Consider the following 17,427-nt stretch of genomic DNA (forward strand, 5'->3'; position numbering starts at 1 on the left):
TAAAGAAATACGGTTTATCTGGTAGCTTTAGAAATGTGTTTAGGTTACATGAAATGTAGTGAGGTTAGTAGCTCTCCCCCTAGTCTTAGGAGCATGCTTGGGAATGTTTCTACACTGCAAAGTGCTGTTATCACGGCACTGTTTCTAGTTTTTATTTTCTTGAGCCTGCGTCCACTGCTCCCCAAGCTGATTTTCTTCACTTGTAGCAAGAGTAGAAGCAACTCTTTTCTTCACCTCCATGCAAAGTAGATTGCAGTGATGGCAGCTGGACAGCCATCACCCTAAGTAGCCCTTATGCCGAACACACTTCAACTGTGGCAGCAGATTGGTCACATCTTGCTTCTTCACTGTAGTATCTGAATATTCAGCTGAAAGGAAGTAACTGTCATGTCGCCGTTTTAATATGGTGTTCCATGTACAGTAGTGCATTATTTATGTGCTCCTCCACATGATTTTGAATATTGGTCTGTGGGGGTGGGGGAAGGCATTGCCAACTCCCACTTTTGCCATGCCAAAGATTTACCCGAGGCACCTCAAGCAAGCTAAAACTACTTGGGCACTAAGCTGAATCTTGAATAATGAAGGGAATGCTTGATGGGACTTGATGTAATATAATTGTTAACGAATCATTGAGATGTCTTATTGTCACTTTAGAATCAAAATTTCATTTGCCCCAAAGCACTTTTGCATTGCATTATAAATTCTGTTGAACTTAGTCACTTAAAAAGTTATATATTGTGTTATACAGTTATTTCTCAGGAGGATAGATTCTAAAGTGACAACCTTATGAACCTGCCAAAAGCTTGTCATTTTCACATAACTTCCACAGTTGCAACTTTGCACCTGACTTGTCTTAATTCATATTTGTTCTACTAGCATTGTTTTTTTATAGTTACTTAGCCTTTTCTATATCTTTTATTTAGAACTTGTATCTCTGTGGTATCACGTCTTTAAACATTTGGTGCTCTCTCTGTGCTCTGTTTCCTTGCATTAGTTCATTGTGTTTCTATGTCTTTTAACAAAAACTTTATTTCTGTTACTACTGCATCTCCACCTTCTTTTAGTCTCATATATATGTATTGTATAATATATAAGAACTTTTTGTTTTAGGTAATGAATTGAGTTATATTGATTGTTTTACTATAAATTTTCAACATTTGTGTAACTAACTACATATTTTTTTTACTAAATGTGATTTGTTCACAGGAAGATTATCTCACCTGTAATGAATTTCCCTCCATTATATGAGTGTTCATTAAAAAGTGCAGATATCCTTTTTAACATAGAGAGATGGTGGAAAAAAAAACCTTTTATGGCAATACTTAGAAAAGATACTGTAATGTACAGTCAAAATATGCTAGCGCTGTGTTGTGAAGGCAAAATGGAAAGATTGAAGGATCAGTACATTTTTAAAGCAATTAGCCAAGTTATTTAAGAAACGTGATAAAAGAAGAGAGAAACTCAAAAGAGTGAGCTATAGTATCCGAGAGAAAAGGTACATAATAACAGTGGAAAGTATAAAGTGTTCAGTGTGTTCTAAAAATGTTGGAGGAAATGTTGCAGAAAAATTTTAACATCGACTATTGACTGTTTGATAGGAAATTAAAAACACAGAGAAAAAACTACGAGGCAAATCATAGAGGTTGCATCATTTATTTATAGATCTTTAGAAGGCATTCATCAGATATCTAAATTAAATCTTAATGCAATAGTAGGCATGTTCAATTAGCAATACAATTTGGTGTCCATCAAAAGACCATAGCAATTTCCTTTTGTTCCTACTCATATTCAAACCTTTCATCCTCTAAATAGGGATATTGTTTTCTGCAGAAGCTGGACTGGCCATTGAAATTGTTAATGAGGTAGTTAACGACAGGTGATGAGTAGGGCGTGAGAAGCCTTCCCCCCCCCCACCTGTCGGAAGTTCTTCACTTTACGTTATTTTGGCTGCAATGAGTATGAACATACTGTTCTTAAACTGCTTTTTCTATTTCTTTCAGGAAATGAATACTGGATCTTGATTTCCATGCATGTGAAGCAAGAGACTTGTTCTTGCTGGGGAAAGGGTGGATTTTGCAACCAGTTTTTTCTCAACTGGCTGTAGATCCACTTTCTCTCTGTGCTTCTCCTAGGGGGCATGATTGTTTGCAATTATCCCCATAGGGTGAGAGTAAATTGTGGCTTCCTGTGCAGTGACAAGTGTATGTCCATGAGGGGGAGGAAGAGAGTCAAGCCTTTTCGTGTCTGTCTTGGAAACACCAAGGCACCAGCCATCCATTGAAATACTACTGCTAGAAAATTATTGGGTCCTATGACTGGCCATACAGTAATACATTGGATCCCTCTCTGGTTACAGCCCATTGCTCATGTTTTCTGTGCTTACACATAAAATGAATAGTTTGTCTTATTCTTTAATACATTTTCCTCTTTCCTCATACGCCTGACATCACTAAGCTAACCAAACAATTCTTCTTCATCCAAGGCATTAACTACTGTACTGTAATTGTTCAGTGGCTACTTTCTACTTGATTAGAATATAAAAGATTCTTTAGCTATGGTAAGCAGCTCATCTAGAAGGACACTCCAAAATCAGACCATTGTTCTCTAGTCTTGGGTAATGCCATAGACTCTGTACCATGGTCTTCCACTGTCTTGGGTTAAAGTTTTCTTGCTTGAGGAGACACTCAGGCACGCTATTCTATCTATTTGCTTATTTCTTTTCCTCATTGGGCTACTTTCATTGTTGAAACCCTTGGGCTTATAGCATCCTACTTTTTCAATTATGGTTGCAGCTTAGCTAGTAATGATGATAATCATCTGCTCATTGTGTGTGTCTGGTACCACCACTCCTGCTCTTATACCCCTTGCTCTGTCGAAGGGGAGTATGCATCAGAAGCAAGGAACCCATGGAGCCATGCCAGTGGACTTTCAGGCTTTGGTGATGTTTGAGGTTCCCTCAGTGTTCACTACACCCAGCTGAAGACAAGTTTGATTCAAGGAAGGCTTGGACCTAGGTCTTCTAGATAGACCCTCTTATAACTTGTTAAGGGAGCAAGTAGCTAAGGCTACCACACTCCCAGTCTCCAGTGGTAGCCCCTTCCCAATGGACATTAAAGACCCATCCTGTGGCACCGGTGCCTGCCAGAAAGCACTTGTAGGTATCACGCCTAAGTTTGGACGTAGGTCAGCATGGGCTGAAAGTGGGTTTCCCCGTGCATCATTCCTGATCCTGTCACTCCTATGTTGGCCCCCTTCCCTTGTGGCAGAGGGTTCCTATGGCTGTAACTCTGTCTCTTCTTGTGCTTGTGACCCCACTTGTCTATGTCGTGACCTCTGTGAGTATGCCTTTTCGTAACAATGTTCCCCAGTGTCATGATTTTCCCCCATGTTGTCGTTGGTTGCTCAAACTTGCACAACTCAGCTTGCAGAACCTGAGGTGAGTGTTGGTAAGAGGAAGTAACATGTGCATTCTTCTTTGTCCTCCAATTCTGATTCTGACAGTTCTTAAAAGAAGAGGAAGAGGTCAAATAAGTCAAATAATGCTTCTGTAGTCTAATAAAGGGCTCATCATGACATCACTTCTCTTTCATGGATGTGGTAGCCTGGCAATCTGTTGGACTAGGGGACAAGACCTGCTTAAACTCTATAGTTTCTTATAGTGTCTGCAACCTCGCTGTCCTTTTGAGCTTATAGCCTAGCCCTACCTGGTCCCAGCTTGGGTGGAGAGGGTTCTTGGGCACTGATATGTTCAGTCTCTTAGAGTATTGTCACTGTTCCTTGTTTTTGCCATTCATGAGTGACCTTTAAACCAGAGTGGCTGCTGGCGCCGATCCATCTGGTCGGAGCCATGATCCCTTGTCACGGCCCTGAGAGGCTGCAGCCTGGGGTCCATAGATATCTGCTTAGCCAGTTGGGACAAGTGTGCACAGTTCCACACCACGGTTTCCCAGGGCCATGGCTCAGGTTCATTCACTTCCAGTCAGTCAAACAAGATCTTGGTCCCTTCCATTCTCGAGGCAGAGAAGGTTCTAAGCAACCTTGCTGCATCAGCACCCTCTTCAATTTAACCCATCCATGTGTGTGTTGAGGGGGGAGACTCTCCTTGGAGAGACTCAAAGCAGAGGGCACAACCCTCTTGACCTCTCGAGTTGGAGGCCATGGTTGGTAATCCATGGCCTCCCCCATGTGGTCCCCTGGCTTGACCAGTGGTCAGGTGCATTGACGTACTTTGCAAGGTCAACATGGTTATCAACCCCGTAGTCTCTGGAAAAGTCTCGTGCTGTCCGGTTTGAAGGCAGTGGTGACCTTCCTGGCACCAGTGGGCTCACTGGATTTAAGGAGGAGTGATTTAATCTCCCAATTCTCAAAACAAGTTGGTTTAAAGGTAGCTCTTTTGTTTGGAACTCCTTGGTGCTAGTTGCCTATCTCTACTTCAGAGGAGTCACTTGCATGTGGTAGGGGTATATAGAGGACTGCTTTGTAGAACTCCCCAGTTCCAGCACAGCAGTTTCCTTCAGGGTCCATGGTCTTAGGGGGGGAGCTATGGCTAACCCTTCAGCAATGTCTGGGAGATCAGGTACAGGGAAAGCCTCAGAGCTCACCCACATCTTTGCAAGAGGACCCGATGTATTCACACTCCTTTGAACGCACCCAACCTGCCCCTAACAGGCAGTGGGGCAGCAGAAGGAGGCAAGGAGAGGAAAACACTGTTTCCAGCAATTCCCTCTCTCTCCTTTCCGTCTGGCAAGAGTAGTAGGAGGTTGCTTGTCGTGGCTTGGGCATCCTGGCAGACATGTGACCGAGCCTTGGGTAGTGAGTGTTTTCTGATATGATTACTTACTACCCTTTCAGGCCAACTACCCCCCTACTCAACTCACTTTCCTGTAAGAGTTCTCATCCATTCTTCCAACATTGCCAAGAACCCTGGCATTGCGGACAGGGCCAGGAGGGATGTTGGAGAATGCTCTCCAATTCGTTCAAAACTAGTTTTCAGGCTTCTACAGTCTACTATTCCTAGTGGAGAAGTAAACTGGGGTTTGGAGACCGTTAATTGATCTCTTGCCACTGTATGAGTGTGTGCATTCAAACAATGACCAGGATGGAAACTGTATTGTCTGTGCTGAGTTACATCAGAGAGGAAGGTTTCATGTTCTCAATGAATCTGAAGGAAGCATACTTCCAAGTACCCTTACATCAGTCCTTTCGGAAGTACCTCCACTTCTCCCTCAAAACGGTGTACCAGTTCAAGACTCTGTGTTCTGCTCCCGAGGTTTTCACTCGGTTGTTTACCTTGGTAGCAGCATAGATCTACTCACAAGGAATATGTCTGTGGAGGTATAACACGATCGAGTCTGACATCTTGTTTTGTCACAAATTGGTGAGTGTGATACTGTAAACTGAGAAAAGTCAAATATCTTACTCAAGTAGAGGTTCAAGTACCTAGGTATGCTGATAGACATGGTAGCAGCAAGTCTTTCAGTCAGAATATTGCATCAGCAATGCTAAGGAGATAGAGCATCCATTTCTGTCTTAAATGGAGATACCAGGTTGGCACTGTCAGTTTTTTTGGGGCCACATTTCTTCGCTGGAGAAGCTTGTTCCTCGTGTGCTCCTCTGCCAGAGCTCTCTTCAGTGGTGATTGAAGAATCAGTGGTCAACAGCCTCCAGGGATCTCCCATCCTTTAGTGTTCTAGTGAGACAGGAGGCATGGGACAATCTTACCTGTTGACTAAATGAGGATACTCTTGATATGAGAGTCCCACTTTACTCTCCCCCTAGGTACATGCAACTGTGCTCAGATGCTTTGAAAGAGGAGCAGGGCACACACCCTAATGACTTAACGAGTTGGTCTCAGAGGTGTGTTCAGAAGAAGTATCTATTCATTTCCAGCACTACAAGATTTCAAATAATGTTGAGGATGCATTTAGTTATTGTGATATCATCATTGTAATAGTGTATGCCAAGCAAAGAAGCCCTATCCTACGCCCATTCTGTGAGCTGACGAAGCAGATACACATTAGGTGGCATTCCTCACCATGGAGTTGTCAGCCAGGAACATTTTGGGTAGAAAATTGGTCTAGCAGACACACGGTCATCAAAGGCAGATTTTAGGTCAGAATGATTATGCCTGCGCATCTTTAACCTGTTTCATCTGTTAACACAATTACACAGTGGAATCAGGTTAACCCTGGTGGTTCCCATATGGCCACATGCTGAGCATTATCCCATTCTGTTAGTGCTAGCCAAGGTTTCAAGAGAACTCCTAATGGCCCCCCGCAACTTTTCCAGTAAAAGTGGGCCATCCTCTGCAATTGTTATTATAAAAGGGATTCTTATCTGGTTGGAACATCTCCAACACTGATCAAAAATTTCCTCTTCTCACTTCGCAGAGAGAATCAGCCGTTGCTTTTAAGGCCACCTCTGAGCCTTGATCATGGCCTTTTCATCGAAAGGGATAAACCTCTCCTTGTATGAGTTGTTTACATCAGCAAAAAGTTTAGGCGTATTGCATGGTCTCGCTGCTTTAGTCTCCCACATTAAGTAGTAGAAGCTTCCTTAATTTTGTGGCGGGGTACAACACTGACTTTGAGCCCTTCTCCATCACCTTTCTACATGAAGCGTCGGGTGGTATCGAGAGGAGATGCTTTTTGTGTTCCTTAGGGGCTCTGCTCTGATGTGCTGTATGAAGAAGCCCCATTACCTTAGACCTCAGTGTCAGTGACTTCCTTACCATTGGCAGGACCAAGAAAGAGGTGTCATCAAGCATGATTTCTTTCTGACTTCATGAGATGATCCGTAGTCTCTGTACCGTGGTCTTCCCTTGTCTTGGGTTATTCTCTTGCTTGAGGGTACACGGGGTACACTTTTCTACCCTTTTTTTTCTTCCTCTTATTTTGTTAAGTTTTTATAGTATATATTTGAAATATTCATTTTAATGATATTACTGTTCTTAGAATATTTTATTTCAATTGTTAATTACTTCGCTTATTTCCTTTCCTCACTGGACTATTTTCCCTGTTGGAGCCCCTGGGCTTATAGCCTCCTACTTTTCCAACTAGGGTTGTAACTTAGTAAGTAATAATGATAATAATAATAGTAATAATGCAATAAACTAGGTGTTTACGGCTGGAGTGCGTATACACCAGACCACTTACAAAGCATTTAATCTACAGAAGTATACCTAAGGTAATTTTATGCCTTTGTGCTTGGTCTTGTGGTGACTACTAGAAGTGGTTGTGTACCAAGACAAGCTTCTATGCAGTATATTAAGCATCCTGTCTATGAAAACTATAGATGTACGTAAATGTGGAACGAAGGTAAAATGACTAGATAAGTTAGGACAAAGCAGTTAAAACTTTACATACTGAATCTGATAAATACATTTCTGAGCTCCATTCTTTAGAATCTACAGAATTATCACCCCCATCCTCCCTAGATGAGTGGAAGGATGGTGGAATATATACTAACCCGTCAATCACCTATCGTCAGGTATATTATTCGGGATTAATCCCCTTCTGAGGAAGGGATTCTTCCTTTAACCACATACCAATCCTTTTGGACAGGCTAGTCTCGATCAGCCTATTCATCCCTATTATAGACAGATAAGAGGTTGCGGGAGTCATCTTTGCATCTGAATAGGATCAGGTAGATTGGTTGACATTTTCAGGGAAGAAAAAGAACCAACCAGTTCGGTTCTAGGCAGAAGTGAGGCTCTGTATTTAAAGGATGAAAGGTTTCTATTGGTTTAGGAACAAACAAATTCTGAAAGTAATTTGTTTTTACCTATTTATACAAACCTGAGTCCTTTAAATTAAACTTCACACTTCAACCCCCTAATCAAACTTTAAAACTCAAACAAGTGGTGGGGGCTTCTTGCCCATGTTCACTACCTGTTATTAACTACCTCGTTAATTATTTTAACGGTCATTCCAGCTTGCGCTATAAACAATATCCCTATTTAAAATTTGTTACACGTTTTATCATATACATACATACATACATATATATATATATATATATATATATATATATATATATATATATATATATATATATATATATATATATATATATATATATATCTATATATATATATATATATATATATATATATATATATATATATATATATATATATATATATATCTATATATATATATATATATATATATATCTATATATATATTTATTACATAACCTGGAATGAGAGGAGAGAAAATACAGTACAATAAGAGAAGATAAGAAATACATAGTGAATGAATATGCTTTTAAATTGCAACAGAATTATATGAACTAGAAAAAAATAGAGACAATTTTAAAAGTTAGCTCTTATCAGATAAGGAATTAGCAGAGCTGTTATTTGGAAACTGACTATTGTATAAAAGAGTTTTGGTACATGAGAAGGGAGGTAGACATGCAAGTTGAAGGAATGGTAGAAATGGAAGTAACACATTGCCAGCCATAGTGAAGGCTCGGAAGACCTAGTTGATGTTTAGATAAGTGTTGATGGATGACATGCAAAATCCCTATTTACTCATTGCATTCATTTGATTAAAGAAATTTGGGCCTTCATTGGATGTATGACATCAAAAATGAGCTTTATACCCCATTACCTCATTTTACATTATATTTTCTTTTCAATCAAATGCAGAAGTATGGTACAATAAAGAAAAGTATTTCATTTTGGTTGTTTATCGACATTTTTCAGTGTGAAGAATGTAAGTAACTTGCTGTGATCTTGAAGGAATTAACCAAGGGCAATCATGTTTTATTTTTTCTGCATGTTGTATTTGTGTTACTCCGGAATTTATTCCACTGAAAGGGGAGCGATTTACTTGAATTAATACAGTAGTACCCCGTCGTTTATTGGTTCCAAGAAACCTAACATACAGCAAGTCCAAATTTATGTAGCTCGGAATTTTACCCAATAAAGTGACTTATACGTTCCCTATACACATACAGCCTGCTATAACTGTATAAAAACCAGTTACATACATTAATACGCTTCCATGTGAAGTACTGTACAGTACTGTAGTTAACAGTATGATGTAGGCACGGGTGTAAGGTCGCGTAAAATGGGGTAACATGGATTCTATTTTTGTATGTAATATTTAAGGATGAGCTACTTTAAGTCGGAACTGATGTATGTCAAAACCAATGTAAAGGGGGTATTTAAAGGCCTTGTTGATTTTTGGTGAATAACAATCTAAATATGACCTCCTTGTTGTCTAATTTTCACTTAACGTACAAAGAAATACTTTAATTTCTGAGACTTTTATTTGATAAATCACCACAGTAAGTTGCAATGTGCCACTTTGATAATTTATTGCAATTAAGTTCTTTCAGGTAATATATGAATTGTAGTTTTTGAGGTTGCTCATCTTTTAAAAATCCTTTAAAATTATTATTGATCATGAAAATTCGTCTAAAATTGTCCTTAAAACTTAGAAGTGGATTTTCTCTTCAATATATCAGTTAGACTCTATAAGGCATGCTAATTTATGTATAATACAAATGGTAAATTCATTTAGAAAAAAAATAGCTGCTTCATTGTAGAGTATAGGACTAAAGATATTTGCTTGATGTGTGACTTTTTCCCTCTAATAACTTCATTCACAATTATAATTTTAACCATATTTTATATCCATATGCAAGAATTAATTGTGACCAGTGTTTCTTAGATTGTGTTATGTTATTACATGTGAAAAATATTTGCAATGGTCATAGTTTCTTTATGGATCCAGTCCATGCATTTACTGCATTTGCCAAATTTTGTTTTAAATTTTCTCCAGTAGCTTAGTCCTGTGGCATTTCTCAATCATCAACTGCTAGATATTTGACTGCAAAAGTGCCTCATTTTGCTAGTGGTGCTTTTATTACATAATTCATGAGTCCAGTTGGAACATATGTGCATGTTTTATGAACATATTTTTACATCTAATGAAAATTTTTCCCCGTAGTATTTCTAAAACCATAATGGTTAATTACCAATCTTAAAATGGCAGATAAGCCTAAAAATTTTTTTAATTTTTTCTAATGATTTGAAAAGCTAATGCTATAAATGCAAGTTTAAGCAGGACCATTACTTGCTGTACATTTATAGTTATTAGCATGAACCAATAAGCATTTTTCATCCACATCATATGCATACTTTTTAGCATTTTGTCCTCCAATTCTGTTTTTTTATCTCGCTGCAATGCAATAATTAATATGTAGCTTTGGATAGTTTATACATACTGTATTTCAGAAATTACTACTAAAAACAAAATATTCAAGTTCCATTAGGACTAAGTGCTTGTTTTCTTCTTTTCTGTAACTTGATGGTAATGGTTAGTGTAACTTACGGCTCTCTCTTTTTTTTTCTAACTTGTGGTAAGGTTTAGAACTAATGTAATTGATATCTTTTATAAAAAAAAAAAAAATTCTCTTAAGGTTATCAGACATACAGGAAGATGTCTTTTGTATTTGTATTTTTACATACGAATATACATAGCCTGCTGTAATAGTTATTACGAAGATAAGAATACATAGCCTGCTGTTATAGTTACTGTGAAGGAAAGTGCTAAAGAGGTTTGCTAGAAGAAACCTAATAGTATTAGTGGTGTACTAGGTTATACTGTATATTAAAGTTGTATCCCCCAACTATATTCATAAAATAGCTTGGAAATCATATAGGTTTGGGAATTACTTTATTTCTCATGGAGATTGCAGATTATGTGTTGGGACAAGCATTCTTCTATTTGGGAAACCCAATTCAATAGATTATTCTAGACCTTGTTGTGGCTATTCATTGAGGCTCAGTAGGTTTCTTGTTAACTGCCTTAGCTTTACTGATAATGAAGATTATGACTCAATTCTATTTCATTTTAGTATAGGAAATTAAAATGAGAAGGAACTGTTCGAATTATTTGTATGTTCCCTTGATGTTCTTAGTTCTTCTCTTTTGAAGTTTGATTTAATACTGATATTTACCTTAAAATTAAAATTAAATATATTTTCTTTCCTCTACATTGGTTTAAGTCTAGTGACACAATCTGGCGGTTAATGACAATAACCTTGGCATGGATATGCCTTACATCCTTTTTTATTCCATTTGTCATGCCTCCATTATATTGTTAAATTTGTTTGAGGGAGTTAATGCCAGGCGATCAGGATCCTCATTCTTTTTGTCTCGTACCAGAGTCATAATTGCAGGAAATGTGGCGTGCTTACCGTTCTTCTCATGAAGAAGTATGCTCAGATGGTAGCTCACAAGATTAAGAGTTCCAAATGGAAAAGAAAACTAACGTTAGGTTAAGGGAAAATCCAGAAACTAGTCTAATTGATTATAGTGGGGATGATGATGATGATGATAATGTCACTTGAGCTATTAACAAGCTTTTGGGGTTTTATAGTAATGAGCTTCATAAGCTCTACCATGTTTCATTTTTTTAAATCTAAAACCAGTGAGTCTGGGCAATGGCAGCGAGTCTAGTCTAACCCGCCAGTTTTGAACTCTAACTCCTCAAGTTTTTACAAGCAGTTCTAGTGCACAAGTTAGCAAGGGTTCTGATGGTGCATAGCTTATGACGGGGTAGATTGCCGCTACAAGCCTTACCCACTCAAATTACTGCAGTTTATTCTATTGCGAAATCCTCGCAATACCATAATCAGGTCTGCTCTTTATGTCCAACAGATTCCTAGGTAAAAGACAGAGTCCTAATACACCACTGTTCACTGAAATAAATGTTCATGAGAAACCCGTTTTTACCTATATTAATGGTGTGGCATATCGTATGGTTCTTGTGGAACAGGGAAGACCTATATTAGGTAAATTGTTTAAAGTTTTGATGAAAACTGATTAGCTGCATCAGCTTTTGGATGACAGCATGCATTGGTCTAATGTAATCTTGGTCCCTGGTATAGGTGCTAGTACCTCCACTACTGAAACAGGTTCCTTACCTAGTGCAATTGCAAAGGATGCTGTTTAAAGTAAAAAATAGGGAAAGCCTGTAAATTCCTTTTTTAAGAGGATTCACCAGGTCAGGAAGACAGATAAGAATAATGTGGAAGGAAATATGGAAGCATTTCTGAAAGGTATTCAAATACGTTAGATACTCTCCAGTTATCCCAAATTTTTAGGTAGTTAGTAAATTATCTTAATTGTAAAGAAATTTACTAATTCGGGTTCCCATTTTGTTTCAAAGTCTTTTCACCCACAAAAGTGTACCGTGATTTTTATTATAAAATAAATTATTTTCCTAACCTTGTTATTTCTTCCGTTCTAGTTAATTCCTAAACCCATCATTACATTAAATAAAAGAAAATCTTTGAGTACAGGTTTTTCGTACTAGTTGAATAAAGAAATTCTGTTTGTTGGTAGCATTCTTGAAATTCTCTTTCACACATTCTATAGTAGGAGTTATTTTGACTCATAGAAGACAAGTTTGCAGGTCATCAGGATTTAACCTTATTTTAGAATACCTATTTTTAGATTAAACTGTTTTGGATGAGTCTTCCAAGGCTGCATCAGTCTTTGTAAATATTTTAGTTGCAGCAGCCTTTGTAAACATTTTGGTTAAGTTTTGGAAACAAGTTAGTTCCTCTGTGGTTATGATAGTTTCTGATATGCAGAAACACAATTTGATTTCTTCCCCTTTTTGGGGTCTTAGGGATTTCAGGATATGTTGAGGTCACTTTCTTAGAAAATAAAAAATTCTCCCTGTTATCTTGTAGCAACTACAAATCTAGGGTGTCCTTTCATAACAGTGGTAGATCATCAGGACTTCTCTCTAACATGCTGGCTGGCCAAAATACCAGTTGGACTCAAAGTTAAAGGAGAATGTTATGACAGTCTTTCCCGTTTTTAACAGGTACGGGAAAGTCTACATCATAAGCTGTGAGTGCTGTGTTCAAAGAGGGCTATTGACTAACTGTCAGACAATCCTCCCTTCTCCAAACAACCAATAGCTTTTCCAAGTTATCTAAGCAATTCAGCAAAGACTCATGTTTTGAAGAAATTGCAAATCTCCTTGAGAAGAATGCAATATAAAAGGTCTTGAATCTATCCACAAGGTTTTACATCAGGATGTTCCAAGTACCCAAAACATTGGAAGTTTGGAGACTTGTGTCCAGAAATTTCAATTTTTGAGGTTTATAATTCGCAAAATTTGATGGAAATGTCCATGATAGTCCAGGGCTAATAAGAAAGGAAATTTGTTGCTTTCATTGGACTTGACAGATGCATACTTTCTCGCTCCTTTTCATAAAAATTCAAGTATTCTCATTCAGTTTGTGAACGATTTGAAGGTTTACCAATTCAAGTGCTTGTGTTTGTTTCAAAATAGGTTCCCAAGTCTTCACCAGAATAATGACTCCCATCTCGAAATGGACAAGATTTCTGAGAATCAGGCTCTTTTGTATCTGGACAACTGGCTTTTTTTTTTTTAATGCTTGTTGGAAAGTCTTTGGGCTTAACAAGCATGGTTACTCAGGTATCTATGGGAGTCCTGGTTAATTTGGAGACGTCTCCTCTGGATCCAACTAGAAGGATTCTGTTTGGGATTAATAACAGTAGCAGTCCCTTTTTTAGATATTTTCATCACAAAATAATATTCAGTCTCTTCTTTTCTTGGAAAAGTTGAAACAGATGAAGTCGGTATAACTTTGGATGTGGATGAAACAGTTTAATATTTAGAGTTTTTTTATATATCGCCATTTGAATTGGAACAGCGTATTCGACCTAGACCATTTGTATTCCAATGATGCAGAGCCAACTTTAACTACTAGTTTGGGGGGGGGAGGGGGAGACAGTCCTTGGTTGGTAATCCCCTAACATACCTGCTACAACATTTCAGTTTTTAATTATAAGAAACAAAACTAATGGGACATTTCAATAAACTATAAATAAAAATGTTAGGGATGAGATAAATAATCTAGTATTTTGGCAATTTAGAAGTGGCCTAGTAATAGATTCATAGTCAGATCAGATCTGTCTTTCAGAAGGAATTTCTATTCAGCTAAACATGGGAAAAACTTTTCAGCTAAATGTGGAAAGAATACTATTGGTTAGATATTTAATATTAGCAAGGCTTTTAGCACTCTCCAAAGTAATAGGACTAAAAATTATTGATGATGGAACCCATTTGAGTGGCTCTGAAAGTATTTTTTATTAATCAAAATTATGGTAGTACAGTACAGTATTACAGCAGACAAATTAGTTTTCTTTTTTTCTATGAATTCACAAATATTGCATGGGAGAAGGATTTCTGTTTGTCATAATTCATCACTCATAATACTGTTTATTGTATATACAGTATATAAAGTTTCTTAGGAGATTTTATAATAAATCCTTTATTTTACAGGTGGAGACGTGTCGAGAAACATTGATGACACTTTCTCTAACTGATGCAGAAAATGCAAATATAGATGAAGTTAAGACAGCTACTTCCATAGAGGACCCAAGTAGAGTAGAAGAGGAATTAGAGTTAAATAATAAAGAGGATGTATATACAGATTCTACAGTAATGAAGGTACAAATGTCTATTGATGACGATTCTACGGGAAATTCTACCGATGAAATTCATGGTGACGGAGTAGCTATGTCCACAGATGAATCAGATCGTGAAATTTCCACTCCATTACCTCAAACACCAACCACTCCTGATGAAAATGCAAATGATAAACGTTGACAACCACTAGGACAGAGTAGTTGAGAGAATTAATGTACAGTTTCATTCAAGATGTTTATAAATATAAATCAAGACTCCTTTTATAGAAAAGCAGCGTGGTGACATTATATATACTTCCTATACGGATTTATTCTGTATTATTTTTAATGGAGTTTGAGTAACTTCTGTCAAAGGGAGATACATATCAGTGCTTACCAAATGCCTCTCAAATAAACCTCATTGATATGTTCCCCACTGAGTACGTGGAAGTGCTGCCATATTGGTTATGTAATTTGTGAATTGCTTGTGATCCAGATAGTTTTTATTCATTAATTTAGTCACCTGTGATTTTGAAAAATTCAAATAACTAGCTTTAATTGTCTTGACCAAGCATTTATTGTATGATTATTTTATAAATTAATGGCCTTGAAATCAATTGCCACTTGATTATGCTTGTAAATATATTTTCCAGCATTTTCTGGCAGATGGATATAGTTGCATTTAAGATGGGTAATGATTATAAAGGCATAAATTGTTAATATCTATTTTGTAAGTGACAAAGTTTGCAAAGCTTTAGCTATAAGCTCTAAAGCATTGTCAAGCGCTTATTTGTTTGGTCAGTGTAAATGCAGGCTAGAAGAGTTGTTCCCATATTGTGGATATACAATCTATAAAGTTTTATATTTCAGAAGTCAGTTCATAGTGATGTATGCAGATGTAAATATTTCATTAAACTATTATAGTATAGTTCAAGAGTGTTTTATAAGGATTTTATAAAAAGAACATTATTATACAAACACCCAGTTTTAGCTTCAGGCAGTTTGTATTTGGAATGTCAGTCATTTTACTTTGAACAATGGTTTTTTTTAGTTGTTTCCCTAATGTTAAGTTTTGAAACAGTTTGTTCTGAAAGTTTTCTCACTGTTTTGAGAGTAATACCAATCCATTCCATCAGTTTTAGAATACTTTAATGGCATTGCTTATTTTAAACTTTTTAATTACCATAGTTTGTGATCATTTTGTCAAATATTGATAGGGCCATTGATCATGTTTTTATTTTTTTTATAGATCATGTCCCACTTGTGCAGCTATTCAGGCACAGTGAGAATATGAGTGAGAGAGAGAGCCTTGTTCATATGTGACCATAACCTTTTGTAAATAAAGTGTTATGCTAAATATTGTCTCAATAGAAACATTAAGAGAATTAATTTAAAAAATGGTACATTAAGAGAACTATAGTTAAAAAAATAAAAGTAATACTGCCAAGGTTTGCCTTACCTTCGCTCAGGCGAAGAAGCCAGCTGACTTGTCTCGGGTGATAATTACTGTACCTAGATGTTTTGAAAACAAAGGAAAAAAGAAGGATCTCAAGATCATGAGTGTTTGACTAAACTAACAAAACAATAAGTATAAAAAGTTACTAAGAAAAAGAAACCTTTTACAGTAATACCTTGAAGTACGAGTTTAATCCGTTCGGACTGAGCTCGTATTTCAATTTCCTCGTATCTCAGATGAATTTTTCCCATATAAAATAACTGAAAACAAATTGATCCGTTCCCACCCTCTGAAAAAAAACCCTAAAAACAGTATATTAGAGGTAAAACGCTTTTAATTGGTGTAATCAACATCCTACCCTAACAAAATAACAAAGGCTATGAACTGGTTATGAAATGTAACATTATTATGGAGTTCTTACCTTCGAGGAAGATGGTAGCGGCTAACGGCGGTGTGTGCGGAGGAGGAGGAGGGAGATAGACTTGATGGCAACACGTTCGGTACGCAACACTTTTGTAACACTACTTAACATAACCTTAACTTTAAATTCAACTAAAATGAAATTCAACTTTAAATTTAACTCAAATGAAATTAGCTTACTGTACACACACTTAAAAATAAAATGTTAATCTTACATTACACTAAACTTAATTTTACATTTTAAATATTTAACTTAGCCGGTGAATATATAATAGCTGCTGCTCAGCAGCTCGACAGAAAACACACTCAAAAACTCGCGAGCGATCGCTATGAAGGTTGCGGGTGTGCCCACCAGCGCCAACTATCGGCCAGATACCACTCCTGCATGTAAACAAACCCTTCAATTCTTCTCTGTCGACCTTGACGACAAGACGTATCAATACTCGCTGTATAACCTGGAGTTTTCTCAACATATTTGGTGAAGTACTTCATTTTGGTTTGAGCTTTCGCAGTGCAGGTGTTTTTCCTCAACTTAAACTCTTGAACTCTTTATTGGACAGATTTAATTGTTGATGACTTGGATTGTTTTTTTGGACTTTCTTTGACTAATTCAAAATGGCTGACCCTTCACAAGTACCTAGATTTCGTAAGTGTAATGCTAGGGACTGTAATAGGCATCTTCCAAAGGCATCTCTCGACCCACATACTGTGTGTTCCAATTGTAGGGGTAAAACCTGTCAATTGGGAGATCGGTGTGAGGAATGCGTGGGCCTTTCGGAATTCGATTGGCTCGAATACGATAAGTATGCACGTAGGCTAGAGAGAGATAGGGTAAGGAGGAGTTCCTCTAGGTCAGTAGATTTTTCCTCTCCACATGCCCCTGAACCTAATTCTTCCCCTGTAGTGGTTGTACCTAACCCCCCTTCTGGCACTCAGGAACCATCTATGCAAGACATGTTACGTGCTATTCATGCCTTGGGGGAAAGAGTTGAAGCGTTAGCAACTGATCGTAATCAACTCATGGCTGACGTTAAAGAGCTTAAGTGTCAGAGTGCCACAGCGGAAAATAGTGGGAAAGTGATTA

General features: G+C 37.3%; 1 protein-coding gene across 10 annotated transcripts in view; it reads left to right on the top strand.

Moving 5' to 3' along the window:
• The window catches only part of LOC137622280 (protein lap4-like), a 191,473-nt gene extending 175,649 nt beyond the window's left edge, over positions 1-15,824 (top strand). For 9 of the 10 annotated variants that reach the window (XM_068352827.1, XM_068352834.1, XM_068352835.1 and 6 more), the window contains one exon: positions 14,343-15,824. In XM_068352827.1, the coding sequence (XP_068208928.1) occupies positions 14,343-14,669 (327 nt within the window). In that variant the 3' untranslated portion in view covers positions 14,670-15,824. The remainder of the gene's footprint in view (positions 1-14,342) is intronic. The other variant, XM_068352836.1, reaches the window with a different exon arrangement.
• Positions 15,825-17,427: the final 1,603 nt, after the last annotated feature.

The sequence above is a fragment of the Palaemon carinicauda genome, chromosome 29 (genome assembly GCF_036898095.1).
Source record: "Palaemon carinicauda isolate YSFRI2023 chromosome 29, ASM3689809v2, whole genome shotgun sequence".
NCBI lineage: Eukaryota > Metazoa > Arthropoda > Malacostraca > Decapoda > Palaemonidae > Palaemon > Palaemon carinicauda.